Source organism: Syngnathus typhle, linkage group LG1 (assembly GCF_033458585.1).
Source record: "Syngnathus typhle isolate RoL2023-S1 ecotype Sweden linkage group LG1, RoL_Styp_1.0, whole genome shotgun sequence".
Classification (NCBI taxonomy): Eukaryota; Metazoa; Chordata; class Actinopteri; order Syngnathiformes; family Syngnathidae; genus Syngnathus; species Syngnathus typhle.
The window spans coordinates 9,908,044-9,930,592 of NC_083738.1; the positions used below are offsets into that span (position 1 = coordinate 9,908,044).

At 42.6% G+C, this 22,549-nt stretch overlaps 1 protein-coding gene across 3 annotated transcripts in view; it reads right to left on the minus strand.

The window, feature by feature from the left end:
• Positions 1 to 2,283: 2,283 nt before the first annotated feature.
• Positions 2,284 to 22,549, minus strand: part of ppargc1b (peroxisome proliferator-activated receptor gamma, coactivator 1 beta) — a 53,666-nt gene continuing 33,400 nt past the window's right edge. The window contains exons 1-12 of one of the 3 annotated variants that reach the window (XM_061278908.1): positions 19,404 to 19,495; positions 18,643 to 18,828; positions 17,788 to 17,994; positions 15,014 to 15,127; positions 12,320 to 13,280; positions 11,488 to 11,536; positions 10,254 to 10,312; positions 9,614 to 10,166; positions 9,020 to 9,074; positions 8,736 to 8,854; positions 7,627 to 7,754; positions 2,284 to 7,325 (exon numbers count right to left, since the gene is read on the minus strand). In XM_061278908.1, coding sequence (XP_061134892.1) covers positions 7,222 to 7,325; positions 7,627 to 7,754; positions 8,736 to 8,854; positions 9,020 to 9,074; positions 9,614 to 10,166; positions 10,254 to 10,312; positions 11,488 to 11,536; positions 12,320 to 13,280; positions 15,014 to 15,127; positions 17,788 to 17,940 — 2,295 coding nt within the window. In that variant the 5' untranslated portion in view covers positions 17,941 to 17,994; positions 18,643 to 18,828; positions 19,404 to 19,495 and the 3' untranslated portion in view covers positions 2,284 to 7,221. Of the gene's footprint in view, positions 7,326 to 7,626; positions 7,755 to 8,735; positions 8,855 to 9,019; positions 9,075 to 9,613; positions 10,167 to 10,253; positions 10,313 to 11,487; positions 11,537 to 12,319; positions 13,281 to 15,013; positions 15,128 to 17,787; positions 17,995 to 18,642; positions 18,829 to 19,403; positions 19,496 to 22,549 lie in introns of those variants that run through there. The other 2 variants (XM_061278901.1, XM_061278893.1) reach the window with 2 other exon arrangements.

A 22,549-nucleotide genomic window follows, 5' to 3' on the forward strand; every position in this document is an offset into this window, starting at 1 on the left:
GTCAGCAAATTTTAGGGGGAAAGATTATTACGAATATTTTAATTGCTGTCAAGTTAGACCTGAATTAAAGTATGCTGCATATGCACGGCACAATCTCATATGTGGGTCACGTCAGTGTTTCACAACTGCTATCACACGACAGCCGAGCGTTAATATTCCGGATGGAGCCTGCAAAAGGGGTCAAATGCACTCTAAATCCATCCTTCCTCCCCCTCTGCGCTTTGTAATAGTGCATACGTAAGCATGTGTGTCGTCACCGCCTCGTGATGTAAGCGTTGCTGACATAAGACGACGGCTCAAAGGATTGCCGTATACGGCCATGATGCTGGCCAGGCCGAGGCGTGACGCAGGGACAACTCGTGACTGCTGCAAAGAGAGGAAGCGAGGAGAGGAGGGGGCCAGTTAGAGCCATGATGACTATTTTTAGGAGCTCGCTGTTGTTTCCATGCAGGACCTGCATGGACTGTCTGGCTGCACAGTGTCTACGTTAACAGGCAGTCAATATTTGGATTAAAGTCAAAATTCCCATTTATGAAGCATTCAGAATAACCCATTTACATGCAACAACCAAGTCAGTCGAAAGCCAAATAGAAATGGGTCTTTATATACATGTATTTTTGAAAAGAGAATTGACATGATCCACTCCGGCATCAAAATTTGTAGAGCTAACTTTCCCTAAAATAACAGAAGCCAGTCTCTTCCAGTTTTGCGCATCTCGACATGAAAATTTCTGCCCATTTTTCCTCTCCAAATGAGTACAGGTGGACTAGTGTTGGCTCGTGAGTGAACGATTCGTTCAAAAGAACGAGTCGTTTCAGTGAACGAGAGTGAACGAATCACTTATGACGTCACAGATCAAACAGCCAATCAGAAAATGGGGGTGAGGGCGGGTGTGGCAAACACCCTTGACACTGTTCTATAAGGTTCTGATTTGTGGGATGCATGACTTATATTGGACAGATTTTGCCGTAACTTAAGTACAACACAGTGTACACTTTTTTTGTAACATAGATCATCTATGCACTTATAAAGATAGACAGTATTTTATGTAAATATACAATATGATGCTGTGTTTTGCAATTATGTCGTCACACCAAAGCAGAGAAGATGGACACAAGACAGGAAAGGAAGCACCTGACAGGATGAATTCAAACACGTGTCTCCTCCTGTTTCCACTATTCACACACACACACACGCACGCACGCACGCACACACACACGCACGCACGCACGCACGCACGCACGCACACACGCTTTCAACATTCTGGCAGTGTTGACAAGAGGAGAAGTCACGAGATAACAGTTGTGTTATTTTATAGGTCAGGGCAGATTTAACCCACACCTTTAATCTCGTCACATTAAAACTCATCAGTTGTTTCTCAAATCACAAATGTATTACGGTATTAGAATAAAAATGAGGGAAGAAAGTCACATTTTGAAATTCACAAAATACAACTTGTTTTTTGTATTATTACGCTATTCATTCTTGAAGACACCTTTATTTTCTGAAAAAAATAGGGATGTTTGGTTCAGAATTTTTTTTATTTTACTTTCAATAATAATGTGCTGTACTTTAGCTCTTGATTGTATTATTATTGATTGATTAGAGTTACTATTTGCGGTCGTGAGGGTAACTGAGGAATATGGTCAGCATCTTCACTGGGACGTCACAAGGTACATCACTCACGAGCCCCACGGGAAATTGCTAGTGGCCTTGAGTGTGCATGAGTGTACATGGGCGTGCCCAACATACAGCACCTCTGGTTAGAGAGTTGAAGGTTGCAAGCACATAAAAAAGTGATTTATACACATTGTATTGTCATGAAATCCAATCCAATTAATCATTTCACTCATATGTGAAGTGGGCAATTGGAGCTTGCTTTGCAGCCCAAATCTTGTGATTCTGAATCTCAGAATCTGTCTGATTTCCGTCTGGAAGTGATTCTGAATCTCAGAATCTGTCTGATTTCACCTGGATCAAATCTACCCAAATCAGAAATCTTGGATCCCTCAGAGCTTTTTTTAGGTGCAGTGGGGGGGGGGGGGGGGGAAGAGCTTTCAAACAGCTGCCTGCTGTTGCGCTACTTTGACATCTCACCTACATATAGAACACATTTGGACAGCTTTTACACTTCTAGTGACTGATTCACAAATTAGACATTTTATTTTCGGCAGTGCTTGGGATGACTCAATAGCATCCACAGTTGGGACTGATGCACATTCATAACTGCTGACTGAAGTGACAGAGAAGTTTGAAATGAAGACGAGGAGTGCCACAAGCAAGTGCTGTTCCATTAGGGATTTATTACTGGAGGCGAATCAATGAATATATGTCCTTTATACAGTATATGAGGAGCACGTCTCTACAGTTTCATAATGTAAACAATCTCTGAAGAGAAAAATGTATTCAGTTTAAAAGGAAGCCAGCGTCTCCTGTTTGAAACTATGTACACCAATTAAAATATAATTTATAACAAGAACATCTAAGAAACTAGATTTGAGCAATTCAAAAATACTGAAATGCCTTTTCGTCCACATACACTTCTCTTCTCCACATTCTTCACCCGTCATGAAATCACACCCCCCAAAAAAACGGAATAAAAAGAGGAAAAGAACACACCTCAAAACATCCAAGCTAAGTGGAGCATAAATTAAAAAAAAATTAAAAATATAAAATCTGACGCAAAGTATTTAGCATATTTTATGTTAAAAAAAGAAAATCAGATGAGTGTGTCCTTAGAAGTCAAAATAAAACATATGCCCTTTATCTTATATTGTTCCACACGCTCACATTTATATTTTCACTCTTGTATTTATTATTTCATTTATATTTATTTCACGTAGAATCATTTGCCTACCAAGTGCTCATTTGACATCCTTAAAGGTTTATATTGTGTGATGAAATGATTTAGTAGAAAATAAAATAAAAATCAACATTTAAGCCTTTGAAACATAAAACACGAAAGCCACCAACTTGTATATACTTTTTTTTTTGGTCAAGTTTTGCAGTTTTTCTTGCCGTTTTTTCCCCTACTTTTCACAAACGAAGAGCAGGAAGTATTGCATTGTGGCGAGAATCTTTTCCCTTTGGAAAGTTATTATCGTTATTATTATTCATATTTGGATTGATTAGAACTAGCCCAAGTGGACAGTGCTTATTATTACACTTGAAAAATGTGTCTTCTCAAAACACAAGGAAAAAAAAAGGTCAACATCAAAGTTTTCTATAAGAAAGTATATCGTCATCTAGATATATCTACACAAACACACAAATATATATTGAGATATATTCATATATATGTATATACCTTTTTTAGAATATGGCTATTGAAAAAGAGTTCTTTTGAATAAAACGTCCTCAGTGGCGGTCGGAATTGGATCGGAGAGGTGCCGTGTGGAAGAGGGAAGAACCTACTGCTGATTTTAAGGCTTTGCTGTGATCACGAGATGACGTGATGACATGAGACGTCAGGGGGTAAATGTTGAAAAAGAAAAAGTTTACGTGTTCATTTCAGTGTGCGTTTATGAATCCAAGTTTGTATAAGTGTCTATGTAAATTCATGTAAATTGTGGTATGTATGTACGTTGGTGAAAGTTTATATCTATTTAATGTATGTGATGACTTTTAGGTTTATGTGTGCAAGTTGACATGGATACAGATTTAACGGGACATTTATCTGAATATTACCGTAATTTCCGCACTATTAGGCGCACTTAAAATCTTAAAATTAACTCAAAAAAACACAGTGCACCTTATAATGCAGAGCGCCTTATATATGGATCAATTGATGAATTTGTTGATCCATACTGGTTGAACACAGTGCCCCAATATAATGTTTCAGTACGTTTTTGTACGACTAGTAAATTACAAGGTCGCATCGTTTCCTTATAATTCAGTGCGCCTTATAGTGCAAAAAATACGGTACTTGGCACAAGCTTACGTACGTATACGTCTAAGTTCATGTGCAAAGTACATTATACATGTAAGTTCACGTGAATATGTTTAAGTTACTTTGTGTTTGTAAGTTTATGAAGTAAGAACTTTTGTGTATGCAAGTTCACATTTGTCAGCATACGTGCATGTTTGTGTATGCAAGTTTGTGTGCATATGTATGTCTAAATGTTTTGAGCTTGCACAGCAAGTTGATGTACAGTATGTAAGCGCATGTGTATGTGTGTTATGTTAATGGGTGGATGTTTCAAAATAAAAATATTTTGTGTTAGCGTGCGTTTTAAAGTTTTTAATTTAGGGGAAAATTTTGCTACTGCAAATTCCCAAGCCAAGTGGGTTTTCTCATCATCATCATCATCAAGACCATCGTCATCATCACATCATCATCATCATCACCCCTTCCCCTTCCTCCATTTCCCCTTGTCTCTTCACCTCCGACAATTCCAGTCGGGACGTTTAGTGTGCAAGATTACGATTGATTTTTGTACACGTCGATCACATTCGTCTTGATGACTCAGTGACCATTCTCACGTATTGCATCTAATAATATGATTAAAAACAAAACTGAACAAACGTGATCATCTAAAGGGATTTTTCATGCACTGCTCTTTTTTTACACAGTGCCAGACTTTGTGTGTCGTTATGTCAAAGTTCCCTCCAAATCCTGCTGCTGCCAAAATTATATGTAAGATGTTTCGTGCTATGTACACATTTAGCCATACACACATGTCTCTCTCTCTCTCTCTCTCTCTCTCTCTCGCTCTCTCTCTCTCGCTCTCCCTCCCTTGCTCTCTCTCTCTCTCTCTCTCTTGCTCTATGGCTCTCTATCGCTCTCTATCGCTCTCTCTCTATCTCTCTCTCTATCGCTCGAGAGCTAGTATGGTGTTTTATATTAGAGATTTATGTAAACCATGATGTAAACATTCAACGTACTTGTGTGTGCCTGTGTGTGATAAGCTGTGGAAGGACCCGGAAAATCAAGGTCTTGAACCGGCACAAAGCTGTGTCTCAGTTTGATGAGGAGAGGAAGTGCTCAGAACTAAAGCCTTCTACACGCCACCATTTTTGGAGTAGAGGCTTCAACCAGTGGCAGATTTGTGAAGCAGAAGTCAGGTCAGGCTGTGGTCAGGCTGGATGTCAAAACGGAGGCTAGATTTAATCTTTCTAAGACAGGGCTGCCCAAGGCCGGTCCCTCGAAAATCCCTATCTAGCCTGTTTTAAATGTATCCCTACTGCAACACCCTCGATTCAAATCATCAGGATTGTTAACAAGCTTTTGCAAAGCTTGCTGATGAGCTACAAACATGGTGGCGTGCAGAAGAGGCTTTTGGGAATTAACCCTTATGGGGTAGCAGGATGGCGGCGGGGAGAGCATCGGCGCATGGACGTGAGGTAGAGATACTCCTGACACCATCCGTGTCATTTTCTTGCTAAATTCCAATTCTACCTTTCTTTTTTTTCAGTGCCTCCTACTGGCCAGGTTGGGTGCAACCACCTGCCGCAAAAGGGAATGTTTACATTCATCGTGACGGATACATTCCATCAGATCTAACCAACATTAGTCACTATGGATATTTTGAGGGGACTGGGACATTTGTTGTAATGGTGCCACTGCCACAACCATATTCGCCCCCCCCCATTGAACGACACAGGCTGTAATTTAAATGTAAACAATACACGTTGCATCGGCAGACAGACCAGTCTGCCGCCTTCAATGTGGGAATGCTCCACCCTTACTGATTGTTTAATTAAGCCGGCTAGCTGGCTAAAGCTAAAACTAAAATTGTATTTGAAGGTATGCCGTGTATATGTAACGCAATAAAAGTATTAAAATACTTGTTTGGTATCAGAATTGGTGAGTATTCAAGAGTGAATACTCTTACTGGTTCCTGTCTGAAAAATAGTGGTATTGAACATTCACATTTAATAGTGTATGTAAATAATGGGCGCACTGTGGCCATGCTTGCTAGCTAAATCTAGCGCTACAAAATGGAGGGGCTATGTGGTTTTGTTAGCAGGCTAAAGCAAACAGTAAAAAAATAGAGATGTGTTTAATTTGTGCTAGTTGGCCAATGCTGATGTTGAGAGTATGAAACAGAGGTGCACTGGAGATATTTTAGCTGGCTAAATTTAACTGTGTACAATTAATGAGTAATATTGTCTTTGCTTGGAGGATAAAGCTAAATATAGAGAAAAGAGGTGCTTTGTGGTCATGCTGGATGGCTAACAGTGGATTTAAAAATAAGGTGCTGTGAGGCTGGGCTAGCTGGCTACAGCGAACGCTAACATTTCAAGATCAAGAACATAGAGCTAACACCAAGAAACGTGTACTATAATCATGCTAGACAACTAAAGCTAATGTCAACATACAACAGGCGTGTTGTGGGCTAATAGCGAAAGCTAGCATTACTGGCCTTTTACCACTAGAAAATAGAGGTGTGCTGCGTGATTTTATTTGCTGGCTAAAACTAAGACTGAAAACCATTTAATATCCTGATTAACAAAAAACAAATGCTGACTTATCCAGACTAACATTTGCCTCCTAATTTTCAGGTGAAACATTCCCACAAAGCATTTCGCGCTATCCATGTCGCTAACGTGGGCCAGTAGAAGGCGCCTCTGAAAAAAAAAAACAGGGTTTGAGGATTTAGCGTTGACAGTGACAGTGGGATAAAGCAGAAAAAAAACTTCCCAACAGTGCATAGATCAAATCAAGGAAGCACTACAATTACAAAACAAGAAAGAAAATCTTCATTTTTGTAAACTTTTGTCCACCTTTTTACATTGAACGTTATACTCTTTGCACACACCACAGTTTTTTTTTTCCATGTAGAACATCCAACAAAGTGGGTATCTTTTTTCCATTTTTTTGAACAACCACACACATAGTTTATTACTTTTGTATTTTTTTTTCTGGCGATAGGACGCCGCGCACCACCTGAATTTTTTTTCACACAGAAACACATAAACACGCACACACGCAACAAAGATTTGCTACGGAGGTCTCTCGGCAGGACGTAGAGCTGCGGCTGGTCTCGTAGCTATTACAAAGTAACCGCTTTTGCCTCCCCCCCTCAAAAAACGATCTCGTCCACTCCTTTTAAAAATGTAAACATTTTGTGTGGAGAGGTGTGTACCGCTTTTTTTTCTGCTGCCGTGGTGTGGCATTTAATAAGGCGGGACAGTCGCGGCGCAGCTTGGGTTCAGCGCAGTGGGACAGTCAGCGGTGGTGCACCGACTTCTGGGCCTCCTTCAGCAACGTATCAAAGTCTAGCGCGTCGTACTTGCTCTTGACTGGACCTGGACCTGCCTCGTCTGGACAGTGAGGGAGGGGATGAACGCTAACATTAGCCTAGGCCAGTGAATCCCAAATGCTGTGCAATGAAAGATCATCAAGTTTATTTGTTCTGAAATGTATTTATATTTTTCCTTCAAATAATTTACTTTTAGTCATCCACTGTATTTATGCCAGCAAGCTACATATGATGATTGTCAGAATTATTAAATGGTTTTCGACGAGATGGGAGAAAATGCAATGAACGTGTGTGGGCACCTGTGCCATTGATCCAACAGAATATGCACTTTGTGTTCGAAGTCCAGATTTTATGCCATGCTAACATTAGCCTAGCACAAGGGAATTTAGAGCATCTGTTCTGTGTGGGTTGCAGTAGTCACCAAGGTCGATGTAACGCTTCCTCGTCAGTCTCCTCCCACTCATAGTTGCGCTCTGGAAAACATTCTCACGCTCCCGCCGGTGCCGCTGGATGCCGGACTGGCGAATCTTTATGACGCCGCAGCGCTCCCTGCGGACATACAGTTGAAGAGACACATATCAGAACTATTAGTACCTCATGGAATCACACAATAACGAAAACGGATCATTTTTGCCTGTCTTAGTGTATGAAGTTCATATTTAGTAGCAGGAGTTAATCTTTGAAGGAGCCCAGAAGAGTCTTATTGAGTCTAAATGGCCAATTTGTCCTAAATTGGTACTGCTACCTTTTTTTTTTTGTGGGTTCACTCAAAACTGTTGCCTTCATGTTGGTAAGTGAAACTTGTTACGGTAATCGAAGGATTAGGTTCCTGAACATGTCCAAATTGAGTCTAGGGTGTATTCACACCTCAAACGCTTGCTCCACGCTGGTCCGGGACCTTTTATGCTGGTGTGAATACAAACAAACTAAACCTGGTGCAGACCCAACAACCATGTGCTTACAAATGATTCGCGGTTCGCTACAGGTCTTCGTAGAAACCACTGCTGGAAGATATGGAATATGGACGATCTATGCGTTTCTGGACAAGGTTTCTGAAGTCAGTTATTCTAGTACCGTATTTTCCGGACTATAAGGCTATATAAGGTGCACCTTCAATGAATGGCCCATTTTAAAACTTTGTCCTTATATAAGGCGCACCGTGCTATGAGGCGCACCATTAATGCATCATGTCAGATTTTTAATCCAAATCAAATCGTTCTCCATTTGATCTTTTTTATTTCAACTTCAGATGTAACAAATGACTTTATAATCACAAAATAAAGATCCATATTCTTTTTGATTCATGATTCATAGTCTTCAGCGGGCCACTTATGGTTGATTTCATGACACAATGCTTCAGGCTAGTTTAAATTTAGGAATTTGGTCCATATCTAAGGCGCACCGGACTATAAGGTGCACTGTCGGCTTTTGAGAAAATTTTAGGTTTTTACATGCGCCTTATAGTCCGGAGAATACGGTATATTGGTGACTTAAAATGTACTTTGGTCTGGTTGGAAGCTGGTTACGTACTCATTACAGATGATGACTTTGCAGTCCTCGGCTGTGCCAAAGACCTGGAAGCGCTTCCTCAACATGTTCTGGGTCATGCTGCTGGGCAGGTTGTGGATGTAGAACACCTGACAGTTCTCCTGGCAACAGGGAAACCATGGCAACAGTTAGCAACGGGTGGGAGAAAACACACAGATGGACGTGGGAGGTTTTTAGCATTGCAGATGTTGTCTGCACACACATACACGCACGCACATACACACAATGTAGCGATTCACTATGGAGCGAGCGGGAACACTGTGTACCTCGTCAGATTTGGCTTTGTTCTTCTGCTCGTCGTCTGGAGATATCGCGTGTTCACTGAGGACGGGAGAATACACGTTAGGGATGAAAAGGGGAAAAAAGGACAAAAGAGGGAAACAACAGCGGGAGGGAAAAGAGAACAGGTGCATTATATTGACAGTGCTTTCACTGTATAGCATTCGATGAAAAGGCAAAACCGTTTTACCAGGTAAAAGTTCACTTACGGCGTTGTGCGCAACGGTATGCTGCACAATGGCCGTTTAGTTTTCTTGCTGTCCACACATGGAATCGGGCATCCTAGCTTAGCTTTGCTGTAGGCTCAACGGGGGCGTGTCAAATCTACTTATTCATATTTGTAGTAATACAGTAATGAGTAATAATGGTGTCAAGAGCTGAGATCATTCTCTTTTTGATTAAGCTAAAACCTTATTTCTGAAATACGGGTCACTGTAGCTGATTTTGCTTTGCTGGCTCACATACAATTAACGCGACAGCTCCTCTGGCCAGTTATTCAGGATGACCACCACCTTGCAAAGGTGAAATACACACGACGACTAGAAATAAATCAAAAAGTCGACCTCTCTTGGGATGTTTACCTGGAGTTTCCCTTGCTAGCGGTGGAGTCGGAACAAAGGTGGAGGGTCGGTGAGGGCGAGCGGGACAGCGCAGAGCACTCTTCTTCTGAGGCAGGGGGTGTGGTGGCCACTGACTGGCAGTCAGACGGGGGTTGTGATGATGTCATTGGCTCGCCGACATTGGACTGGATGCCATTTTCCGGCGCTGCATCACTGAGTTGGTGTTCTCCAACCCCCTGCAGTACGGTGCTCAGCATGGCAACGCTGCGCTTGCGGGATTCTCCGAGGCTCAGCACACAGTAGTCGTGGTCGCCGAAGCCACGGCAGGCGTCGTCGTCTCCGGCCTGACCCATGCGCCGCAGCTGGGCATACAGCTCTGTCTGCTCCGGTAGTTTACGCTGATGTGTGCGGCTCAGCCAGGATGCTCGGAGGCCGCCGACAACGTTGGCGGAGGAGTGGACGGATGAGTGGACAGACGCGTCAGTGTTTCTTTCGCCATCCTTTCTGGCCTCGGTTGGCTTGAAGAGGTCGTCCTCCACCGGCTTGTGAGGCGGTGTGGTGGGAGGCGTCAGACCTGGAGATTTAAATAAGGTCATTGAAGGACTCACACAGGGTCTTCCGTCAATGGCTTGCGAGAATACTTCAAATACTCAAAGTTTACCTGCAGTTCCACACAGATCCACGCCGAGCGTCTGCTCAAATGTCTTGCTGCTGAACTCTCTTCAGTCAGAGAAAACACAAAAGAGAATCACATAAGATTTCATCAATACGCCTCCTGTCTTATCAGAGCTGCCACATGCAGGCCTTTCCTCACCGCCATTCTTCTCTCTCATCTATTTTCTTTTTTTTTTAATTCCTTTTTTTTTTGGGCACCACAATCACACCGACCACGGGAATCAAAAAACGGCCAGCTCTTTGAAAAGACAGATTAATGTGAAGAATGGACCCATGCCAGGGAAAGCGCTCAGTATGGCGGCCGGAGCGAGTTGGAGACGCTCCAGGGATGCCAGTGGGATGTTAATGTGGAAAAGCGAGGGCAGAGAGGATGCGCCCGTCTGGGCTCAGCTTACAGTCAGAATCATTAAGCATCTTGGAATACAATCTGTTTTGGATTAGAATGCATCAATATTAGGCTGCTGGGATGAGAAATGACAATTTGGCAAAGTCGTGCGTATTAAACGGAGTGCACGATTGCCATTATGCACATCATCAAATAATCATAGACATAGAGTACCTCCAATAGGAACTCAGACAGACACCTATACGTCCTCAAGGAACTTATACGGTACAGAGACATTATAAAAGGACTTTCAAGGACTCCTTAAGGAACCTCCTTTAAAGACCTCCTTGTGGGGGGGTTCTTCAAGGACCTGTACAGATATCCCCTTCATTGATTCCTACAAGACCTACTTCAGAGACTACAAAGACCTTCTTCAAGGACTCGTACAATGAGTAAAAGTACTTCTCTAGTCTGCATTCGAGGTTTCCTACAGGGACTCCCTTCAAGAACTATGAACCCAAGTGCTCCTACAGGTACATCCTTCAAGGATCCCTGGAGACCTAATAAAGAGTCCTTCTTCAAGGTCCCTTACAGGAGCCTCACTCAAGGCCATGTATAGAAACCAAGGCCTCCTATAGGGACCTCCTTCAAGGCCTTGTACATGGAGCAACGATTCCTGCACAGGCCCATTCACAGTCTCCTACAGACACCCTGAGTAAAAACAAATGTAAGTGTGCTGTTAAGTAAACTGCTCATGTATCTGCTCTCACTTCTGATGACAGGATGCCCGCTTGTGCCTACAAACAAAGAATCCTAAACACATTGGCTCCTTCACGGCATGGACAATGTTGCAGTCGGTCAGCATGAGTGTGATAAAGCCAAGAGAAATTCTCACCCTGTGGACTTGCTGGTGTTGAGAGGCAGACACAGGCAGGCTCGCTTCTCTGTCCATACACACACACACAAAGAACAATTTGAGCAATAAAAGAAGATGTGGACAACATTGAATAGCGCTGTCCTCTTTACACAACTGACTCACATCACAATGTCACAACATTCATCAAGTCAAGTCACATTTGACAAACCTGTCCACCCAACATGTCAACTTTATATTAAAGTCAACTATTCATCCTACTGTTATTGTGCCTTTCCCCCAAATTACCTTCTTTGGGCTACTGACTGGCTAATTTGGTGCGGAATGGTAAAATAGTGTTGCCCTCTGGGAGGGTGCATCAGGTTATTTCTTAGGCCAATCACCCCTATCTTTGGCCAATCAATAAAAAAAAATAGACACTATTTAGATTATAGTTATGTCGATTTTACCTGACAAAACATATTTTTCCAAACTACTAAAATCACGAACCGGTCCAAAAATCAAACAGAGTTGGCACATCTCAATTTCCGCCACCGCAAATTCCCCAACCCTGTTTAGTGAATGACTATGACTAAAAGTGATATATAAACCTAATGCATGATCATTATTCGTATTTATTATTTTTATTAATATAACATATTAAGCAACACACCTTGTGCCATATCCCTGTCAGCTTTACCCAAGTGAGAAACTAAATCAGGGTAACTAAAACCAGTTTAATTGATAGCTACTTAGGTCAAGGGAGGGTCTTTTCCCAAGCCACTGAAGTAACAAGCCAATCCAACAACTCTATTCTTGACACCATCTACCAACCCCCAAAAAATCTTAACTAAGCTCATGGACATGTTCTCACCGCTGTGGCAGCAGGTTTTGGTCATCTCTGTTGTGTCACCTTGCATTCCTGCCTCTGTCGTTGTCCCTCCTCCCGCTTGAGTTGACGAGAGCTTGCCTCCCGCCTGCCGGTTATCCCGTTCCTCACTCCAGTCACCCTCCCTCGTCTGCCCGGGCCGCAGCCTCTTGGCAAAGCGACTGGGGAAGGAAGCCAGACGCCTGGAGCGGCGAACTGAGAATGAGCCACTGTCTTCCACAGGGCTTTTCAGCGCCTCATAGGGGTGGTTTCTCCTTGCGGGCAAGGAAGGGTCCTTACAAAGATCTGGTTTAGTGGTGACAGTGCCAAGTGGTCGGTTGGAAGGCGGGGATCCTGGTCCTGCTTGAGTGTACGGTGGACTGTGCAATCCATAAGGCTTGCTCACATCAAATGAGCTACTCTGCTGCAGGAGATCACGGAGAAAGGAGTTGGGTTTCAACTGCCTCCGCCTCGCGAAGGGAAGTCTCCGGGGCTCATACCCTGGCCCACTGCTCGCTGACGGAGCCACCAGGACCAGCCGGCTGTGAGAGTTTGTTACTGACGGGCGGGTGGCATCGGGTCGAGCTCGAGGCCTGGGCGGGTCCTTACGGTCCAGACCCTGCTGCTTGCGCACAGGCATGCAGTATGTGTGCATGTAGGTGATAAGCTCCACTACAGAGCGGAGTTCTTTTTCCGAGGTGAATTGAGGTTTGACAGGCTCGGCAGGGGCCTTGATTTGCCTTGCCTCTACCTCACTACCAGAAGACTCTTCTTCCTCATCATCGTCCTCCTCTGATTCGCTGTCGTCATCGTCTTCATCCTCCTCCTCTTCCTCTTCGTCCTCCGGATCTGCAGTTGGGGGCTCCTTGGCGTCTCGCCGGGATATGGTGAGATGGCGATGGAGCTCGGTGCACAAGCGGCCCGCTGGACGCACGGCGCGTGGCTTCCGCACCTGAGAAGCATCCATCTGAGAGGGTGGAGACACGCTCATTGATTAACCGCACAAATATTACCATCTTTTCACACAGTTTATCCAATTACCGCATCGCATGCGTTTTTCAGATATTAAGCAGTGAGCTAATAGTGCTTCCCACACACAGACAATTAGAGTAGCGATTACCGCACGAAGGTTTTTCATGATATTTTTTTCGATTTAGCACTTTCTTTGAGATTTCTTTGAAAAGTAAAGTGCCTTTCGAATTAAATGTATCAAGTGCATTTAAGTACATTTGTGACTAAATTTAGCATAAAAAAGTTAATTATTTCGGAACATCATAATTTTTTATATTTTTGTTTACTGATTACCCACGCCCTACGATTGGCTGGCAAGCAGTTCAGGTTGTCCCCCGCCTACTGCCCGATGACAGCTGGTATAGAAAAAGGATGGATGGATGGATGGATGGATGGTTGGTTGGAATGATTACCCATGAGGATTTTATGATGGAAAAACAGGCTCTAATCAGTAGCCACATAGCTCTGGTCTAGTCGTAGTCTCAAACTGGTCTGGGTTTAGCGTTGGTGTTATCTGGGTCTTTTTCTTGACACATACTAGTGTAATTCTGTTTTGGATAAAGCCTTGTACGTTTGTAAATCCAGTTTTAGTAAGAGTTGGCTAATATACTGATACTGCGCAAGGTTGTAGTCTTGAAGTAGTCTGGTAATAGTCTGATAATACCCTGCTTCTAGTAAGGTAAGAATCTCTAAATGTACTGACATGGTTCTAACAAAGTTAATTAGTGGTCCCTGGTTTGCCCCAATCCCTTTTACACAGCCACCCCAAATTGGACAAGCAGTACCACAATCGTCTAGTACAGAGTAGTTGTACATATATTCCCCTTATGCCATATTTGTTGATGAGCGATGGGCTCTCTCTTTGCACCACACTCACTTCTAAGTGGTGTTGTTTGTTGTTCCTGACGACTGAAGAGTGGAATTGAAAAGTGAATAAATACATCAGTCACATGTTCAGCTTGGTTGTGTTTTGAATTTAAAGAGACTCGTTCAGTATATACTACGCCATCATTTCTTGTCATGATGCATGAAAAAAAGTAATTGAATTGCAATCTGTCTCCCAGCCTGGTTCTAACTGGTCTTAGTTTGGCACTTGTCTTGTACTCGTCTGGTACTTCACTTGGTCCTCGTTTGGTCCCTCCTCATTTCTCAAATACGACTCGTCTTGAACTACATACTTGTTGTATAATTCTAATCTGATGACAGTCTGGGATGCTTCTGCGATTGGTTTTAGTCTGCTCTAGTCTGTTATTAATGAGTTCCTAAATTAGCAGTAGTCTGATCTAGCTTTCTACTATCCTGGTACTAGTGTGTTACTAATCCAAGTACTAATCCTAGTTTTCTACTAGTCTGGTACTAGTGTATTACTAACCTGAACTAGGTTGCTCAATTCTGATACTGCCCTAGAGCTATTATATTTGTCTTTTTCTAATTAGATTCTAGACTGGTACTAGTCTGGATCTAAACTGGTAGAAGGGTGATACTAGTCTGGTCCTACCATGGTACTAGTCTGGTCCAGGTTTGTTACTAATCTTGTTGGACTCTGGTAGTAGCTGGGCTTCATCTGTCTCAGTTTATCACTGGTATGTTTGAACTCCTTTGCTAATTTATTTGCTAACTTACTCATTTTTAATTAGTTCAGCATTAGGTGTACTGTGACCTTGGTTTGTCATAATATATCTTCCTCACCTTAACTGGAGGCCGGACCGTCCGTGAGTGTAATCCTCTGTTTCTATAGCGATGCCCATGGACGCTATCTTTGCCCACAGGCACATTGGGCGGAGTGAGCAGCAAGATCTTCAGCTAGTAACACAAGACGAGGAAGAAACTGTTAAATTATTATTAATTCATTACATTGTGGAGCTACCAGTGTGTCTGGTGAAACATAGTCTTCATATCATCATCATCATCATCATCATCATCATCATCATCATCATTATCATTGTCACCATCAGCAAAGTCTTCATAACAGACCTATCAGATGATATCAGATTAGAGAGAAAATACTGTGATTATGTCTGGACTCTGGAGTGCGGTATGATCCCTGGGGAGGGGCTGCTGGCTCTAGTCTGATGTTAATTTGGTTGTACTCTGATTCTAGTCAAGTGACAGCCCTGTAAAGCATGTCACTGGTCTGATTATGGTTCTAGTCCGGGAGTGGTCTGGTACTGGTCTGTCTGAGTCTGGTATTAATGTGGTATAATCTATGAATGTGGAACAGATTTGGTCACAGCATGGCACTAGCTTCGGTCCAGATATTGCTAAGGCTGATTCTATTCGGGGAAAATCAAATTTTAATTTCACCAAGAGATTTCTGTTCTTGTCATCTTCTGAAGTTTACGCATTGAAGCAATGTTTTTTTTTCTTCAAACATTACAACATTGTATGAATTCAAGCACTCGTTATTTTGACCATTTTCTCTTTCTATTTTTCCTGAATGCAACTGATTAACCTGCTTGCCTTGCTTGTCATTTGGATGATTTACTTCTCAATGTCACCCAAGGGGCAGGCCAGGGGTGCACTTGTTATTTTATGTCAAAACACAAAGACATCATTGTCATGAGACTCATTGTTTAGGGACTAAACAATGCCACCACTGCATTTAGCGCCCTGCTTGGACACTTGTTGTGTGTATCTGTATCTGTGTGTTTGTGTGTGTGTCTGCGTGCGTGCATGTGTGTGTGTGAGTGTAGCTACTATGCTAAGCTACATCTTGTATTCTGAGACTCGACCAAATGGAAAATCATCAACTTTAACACAATTTACGCATCATTTCATAAACCTTTTAAGCCAAGTAATCTTTCAACACCATGACAGAATTGGCACATCACACCCTTGGAACCATAACGGTTCGAACGGCACTAACCCTTACACAGAAAAAAAGACAGTTTAGTGTACTGCAAAAAAAAAAACGTTTCCCAAAACTTTTCAACACCCAGAGAGAGTTGGTACGGCCCTATTCTTGGAAGCACTACCCCAAACTCCATCCACAAAAAAAATCTAAACATAACCCAGTCAGTATATATCAACACTGACTTCACTTTAAGATCAGGCATTTTCAAGCTTCTTAATGCATATATCCCTTCAAAAACGAGACAGAATTGGCGCATCCCCATCCTCAACATTAAAATCTTCCCAACTCAGCAAAACAGATCAAAACAAAGTCAGTTTAGCATATGGCTAACTTGATTTCAGGTTGTATAATAAATACTTTATTTTTTCAAGACACATCTCCTTGCTAGAGATGGCAGGTTGTCACTCCTCCACCATTGGAATTATCCATCCATCCATCCATTCATCCATCCATCTTCTGTACTGCTTGTCCCCACGGGGGTCGCGGGCGTGCTGGAGCCTATCCCAGCAGTCAACGGGCAGTAGGCGGGGGACACCCTGAACTGGTTGCCAGCCAATCGCAGGCCACACAGAGACAATCAACCTTTCGCACTCCCACCTATTGGCAATTTGGAGTGCTCAATTGGCATATTTTTGGGATGTGGGAAAACCCACGCAGGCACGGGGAGAACATGCAAACTCCTAACAGGTCATAATGTCATTACCGTTCCCAAACTATACATGCACCCACATGAATAAAATTTGTACACCCCTACCATGAGAACCAAAATCTCCCCGACTTGCCAAAAAGTATCAAAAGAAAGTCCAGTTGGAAAATACCTCCACTGATACAACATCCAATATTTTTAAGCCACGATAGAATAGTTTACCACGCCTCATGCTACTCACCCCAATGAATCACAGGTACATTTTACACTGTAGAAGAGCCGTTCCAAAACTATATGACTCTTTCACTACTCCATTAGAGTTGGCGCACCCATTAAATTAGCACGTCTTAATTAAAATTCTAGAGATTGATAGAGCACCAACTAGCAAACGGGCCATGCAAACGGAGAGAGCGTGAGACTGAGTGAATATTTATGCTTCAGCCAACTGGAACAAAAGCATCTTTGTAGTCTAGATCCAGCACACAAACACACACAGACACAAAAAAGCTTCTTTGAGCTTCAGTGAATGATGAGTTAGTCCTTCTTTCAGAACACGTTGGCATTGTAGCAGGAGTCGATCATCGTTACAGATATTTAGCATGAAAAGTGTTTCTCAGGTTCAAACCAAGACAAACAAAGTTACAGTAGATTGCTGGAACTTTTTGGACTTTGGCAATAGCAGGGGGCGCAACCGGGAGAGGGAGGGGTGGTCTACTAAGGCATCCCACAATGACGTGTGAAAAGTGAAAGGGGGGTGCACGCTGGTGAAAAACAAACTAGTAGAGAGCGCTTGGACACCACACACAGATGTAGATTCAAGTATAACCAAGAATAATTCAATGAACAACATCTGTGGGTTCAGGTAGCCAAATTCAGGTAGCCATTTGTAAATAAAGTTAGTATGTGATTTATTTTCCTTATTTAGGAAGAAAAGGGAGAAAGAAAAACAGGAAATGGCCTTACCAGAGAAGGATCCTCGGTGTCCTGCGAGCATTTGATGTGTTTTGCGCCAACAGAAAGATGATGAAGATGGTCGTGGTCATCCTCGTCCTGTTCGGGCTCGTCCTCCCCCAGAGCGGGGAAGACAGAGAGGCCGCCCACCTCTGCGTCTACCATGCCGTCGAGGCTGTCCGTCAGAGCGGCCAGCAGCGCCGCGTTTTCCTCTTCAATCTGAAGTGCACCAGAAATCATTTTGACTTTTCTGTTACCCTTGCATCACGAGCATGTGAACAATCATTGATCCCCATTGTATAAAAACCTGGCAACCGCGTTCAGTGTGGCTGAATGTACAAAAGACGCTGAAGACCTTCGGCTGTAAAATGTTCAGTATAAGACCACTTTGTATTGCAAGTGGCATTTTAGGGGATTCTGGCCATTATAATGGTTGGACAAAAGGAATTCACACGATTGCCACAATCCTTTTAGCACGTATGTAGTGATAGCTTGAGATGTAAATTTACTTTGTTGAGTAACCATCCCTGTCTCTAAAAAAAAATCCTATTTCCCCATTGAAAGGCCATTTGTTACAGCCTGTGTTTGGGTTTTTAAAAATAGGAAAGAAGCATTCACACTATAATATTGTACTTTTTAAAAATATATTAATAACCTAGTTAAACAGAATTTAAATAATTGAAATAATTAAAGTGTTGGTTTAATGCTGCAACTCAGTATGATGCTGTAAAAGTCATTTTTAGGAGAGGATGAAGAATTTATGCCTGTGAGCATATTAACTGTCTCCATGTGTTTCTTCACCCTTGGTGTTCAAACTGTGATTCCTTGAAATTCTGGTTTGTAAATGAGGACAATATGCACGCTCACCTCAAAAAGTTCGTCGGGTGTGCTGTATCGGATGGAGGCCGGCGACGCATCCGCTGCCTGATCACTGCACCACTGCAGTTCGCTGAGGCAGTTGACGCTGTCAAAGTCGCTGGTGTCCAGCTGCGAGAGGTCAATGTCGGCAAAGTCGGTGTCCAGGCGGTCTGAGCACACTTCCTCCTCCCCATACTGCAGATGCGAAAAAGAAGAGAAGGTGTGGTCAGGGTAATTCACTGTGAAAACCTAGACGCAGAGAAGCCAAGGCACGTAATCAGATAACTGGATGATGGGCACCAGTGTCCATCCACAAACCCTCACTTCCAGGTTGGTATGTTTCGTTCAGAACAGCAGTAGAAAATGAATATTAAAAATACTACTTTGAAGGACCTTGAAGCTGGTAAATTTGAGGCTTGACTCCAAACCCCATTTCATTTTGCTACTTTTCACACAAACCAGCCACCCGAATAAAAGCTGCAAAAAGCCTGGGGAAATGTCGGTTGTGAAGGACCTTAGCACAAAAACCTGAGAATAAACTGGGTTGTGACTGCAGGAAATTATCGTGGGTGACCTTTGACTTCAAACCCTCCATTTCGGGTCAGATGCGTTAACAAAAAATGTGGGCCCATTCCCTTTGATGGCAACACGGAAGGCACCATATTTTGAAAGTGATCAAATCCAACTGAAGACCCTTCATTTATCCGCCTTTGCCTTTTACACAGCCATCACAGGATAATAACAGAGTGACAAGAATCAATGTTATCTACCGTTGCAGCAGGAGTGATTTTCCAGACAGGACTCTAACAGCCTCGTGGTGCATAGTCAGGCACACACACAGACTGAGCCACGTCATTGTGAAAAAAGGAAGCAAAGTGTGTGACCCAGTGGGAGGAAGTGAGCGTGCTCCACTGGAGACATTGAATAACAGTGAAAATGGGAATTAATTGACAATTGAATAATAACAAGAAGTAGTAGAGTCTCCATGTTGTGAAATACTGTCTAACCTCATAGAGGCTTTCAACAATAATGGAGCTTATGTTACGTGCGTTGCTAAAGTTGGAACGAAGTGTGGAAGTGCAGTGGCATTCTTGGAGGCTAAATTACGTATTTGCATGTGTGTACAAGATGTCGTGGGCTACCACTTTTTGGCGTTTCCGCATTTGTTTGAAACCCATTTTACTTCTGATGTTTTTGCGGTGTCAAACGTCCGGGTTTGCTTCTCTTCTGGATGTGTGCTATGTTGTGAAAAAACTGATGCGCTGAAGAAAAAACAAGGGTTGAATCAGTGAAAAAAAATCATCCCGATAAGTTTACTTGTATCTCCGATCAAAAAGAAATTGTAAAACTTTATTGACGAGAGCACCTGTACATGATATATTGACTGTATGTACAAAATGCACCCATGTTGAAAAGTAACTCATTGTAGCTGACTGCAATGACACCGCTAACCTTTAAAAAAAAAATGCTAATGTCGCTGATGCGAGCAATTCATGCCATATACTGTATCAGAAAGAATATTCCATTACCCTTCTAATGAACATTTCATTCATGACTCTAATGAAAAAATATGAAACAGTGGCAAGTAATATTAACATCTGATCTGTTATCTACTTCCAGTCACTCACCGTGACTCATTTAGCATGTATTAATTCACAAAGGCGCTTTATCTTCTCAAAATCTACAAAAGGCACTAGTTTTACACCAATGTGAAACTGGAAAGGATTAACAGGCTCTCGTTCATCAGATTCATTAATCTCCCTAACCCTCATTAGTGTGTTTATTTGGCTTTCAATTGGTGATTATGGATTAGCATATGCTAATTGTAACAGCCATGTCTTTGAAATTTAGCATTTGCTTTGTTTATATTTATTCGAGTCGACGCATGATATCACCATGTTTTGCCACATTATTATTTATCATTATAATTACATAATAAAGTGAGATGATCTAATGGGAATTTAGCCAACCATTTTGGTTTGCAGCAGCCATTTTAGGAGCCTGACTTGCCATATAATTTGAAAGTCCCAAAAACCTTGAAGGAAAATTTGGCCCCCATTTCCCCAAGCCATAAGAACGTTGGGAGGCATGTCTATCAGGAGTAGACTCACAAAAAAATGGCTTTAAAAGACACTGGAAACCGACCAGCTTGGTTTGAAGCAACAATTTTATAGTTTCCATCCCTATCCGTGTTTCAAAGACATACCTAGTTAGGAGGCACATGAAAAATGTCTTTACCTGTTTTACCTGCATTACCACAGTAAAAGAATGAGCAGGGCGGTCGTGACTCAATACTGTCTAACAGAGGAAAAAAGGCATGGTGAAGGAGTAGACGCCCTCCATTAGACCCTCCCACTGTTTCATCTCCCTCCAGTTTCTCATGCAGGTGTGTGCTTGTCTCTGACACTATCTTAGCATGCTGATCACATCCACAGTCACTCACGTGCACCTTCGGCTTGCTGGCTAGGCGCATCCTTCTTCTCTTTCATCTCATGAAGCACGCTTTCTGGCACTAAAGTGGAGTGTTGTCCTCCGCCAAGGCCCCTCAATCTGATTAGGATTGGCCCCAAAATGTAATTGGTCCATCCTCCACACAAGAATTTGTATGGGGAGGAATTATTGAGGGTTTTTTAAAAATTTCTATCCAGTTAACGCAAGCAAACTCCTTGGCATTTGACCTGATGTCAGTGTTAATCACCAGTCTTTCCAAAACCTCAATATGCATATGAATTGATATCAAAATTGCACATCAGATACTACAGTGGGCAGATCCACACAAGCTATTTTTGCTACAGCATTTGCATATCAGTCTTTGGGTCCTGTTTTTGAATACAGACGCCCAGCGCCTAGCGTATATAAACGGCCCCATCTTCATTTTTGTGCTGGGTCTGGAGTTTTCCAGGTTTGAGAATGTGGCAGACCGCGTTTTGGGGGCGGAGCTGGCGAACCTCTGGCACACCTGACAATTTGGTGACAGCGTAAAAAAGGCCACATCTTCATTTTTGTGCAGGGGCAAGTCTAGTTTAGCAGGTGTGCAAATTTAGTACATCGCCCTCCACCTCGAAAAGCATTGCGGCATATTCTACTACACAGCTGTCAATTTGCTGACTCAAAGTACCGTAGTTTTCGGACTATAAGTCGCACCGGGGTATAAGTCGCACCAGCCATAAAATGCCCCAAAAAGTGAAAAAAAATATATATATATGTATATAAGTCGCTCCTGAGTATAAGTCGCCCAAAACTATGGAAAAAGAAACGCGACTTATAGTCCGAAAATTACGGTAGACTGAATTTTAGACAAGTTAAAAGCAGGTCTGAATTGAGGCGCAGATGATGTAATGCGAATTGGATGGATTTGATCAAGACGCAGGCAGACAGATTACGAGCTGTTTAGAAATATGCGGTAGATGTCATCATATTTCATTCATTAATATGACAACAACATAGGACAATCTCTTAAAATCATTGTAGGGATAAATTAATTGAAAGATTATTGAGCTAGTCTGGACACAAAAATAAGGCCTTTGATGTCAAAGCTACATGTAGGTCACTACAAACGCAAAACAATCCAAATCTTCCGCAATTCTCCCGGAAGTGCACTCTCTCACGAGACCAAAGGGGGGTCAGTCAAAGTTCATCCTGTGATTATTCTGGCAGTACGGCGAGGAGCACTCTGAAATGCCTGCGGCCAGAGTGAACACGTCCGTAGAAGAGACGCAAATAAGAAATTTGCTTATTCATTGCCGAACGTCCGCAAAGACAATGGCAGGCGTTTAAAGAATCTGCCAGTGTGTCATTGGCTCCCGATATGAAGTGGGCCATTAGGAGGGAGAAAATAAAAAGGCAGCTTAAGCAAACGATGCCAGGCATGAAATTATACGGGAGACTACTGATACCTTTGATGTTATTGAGAGGG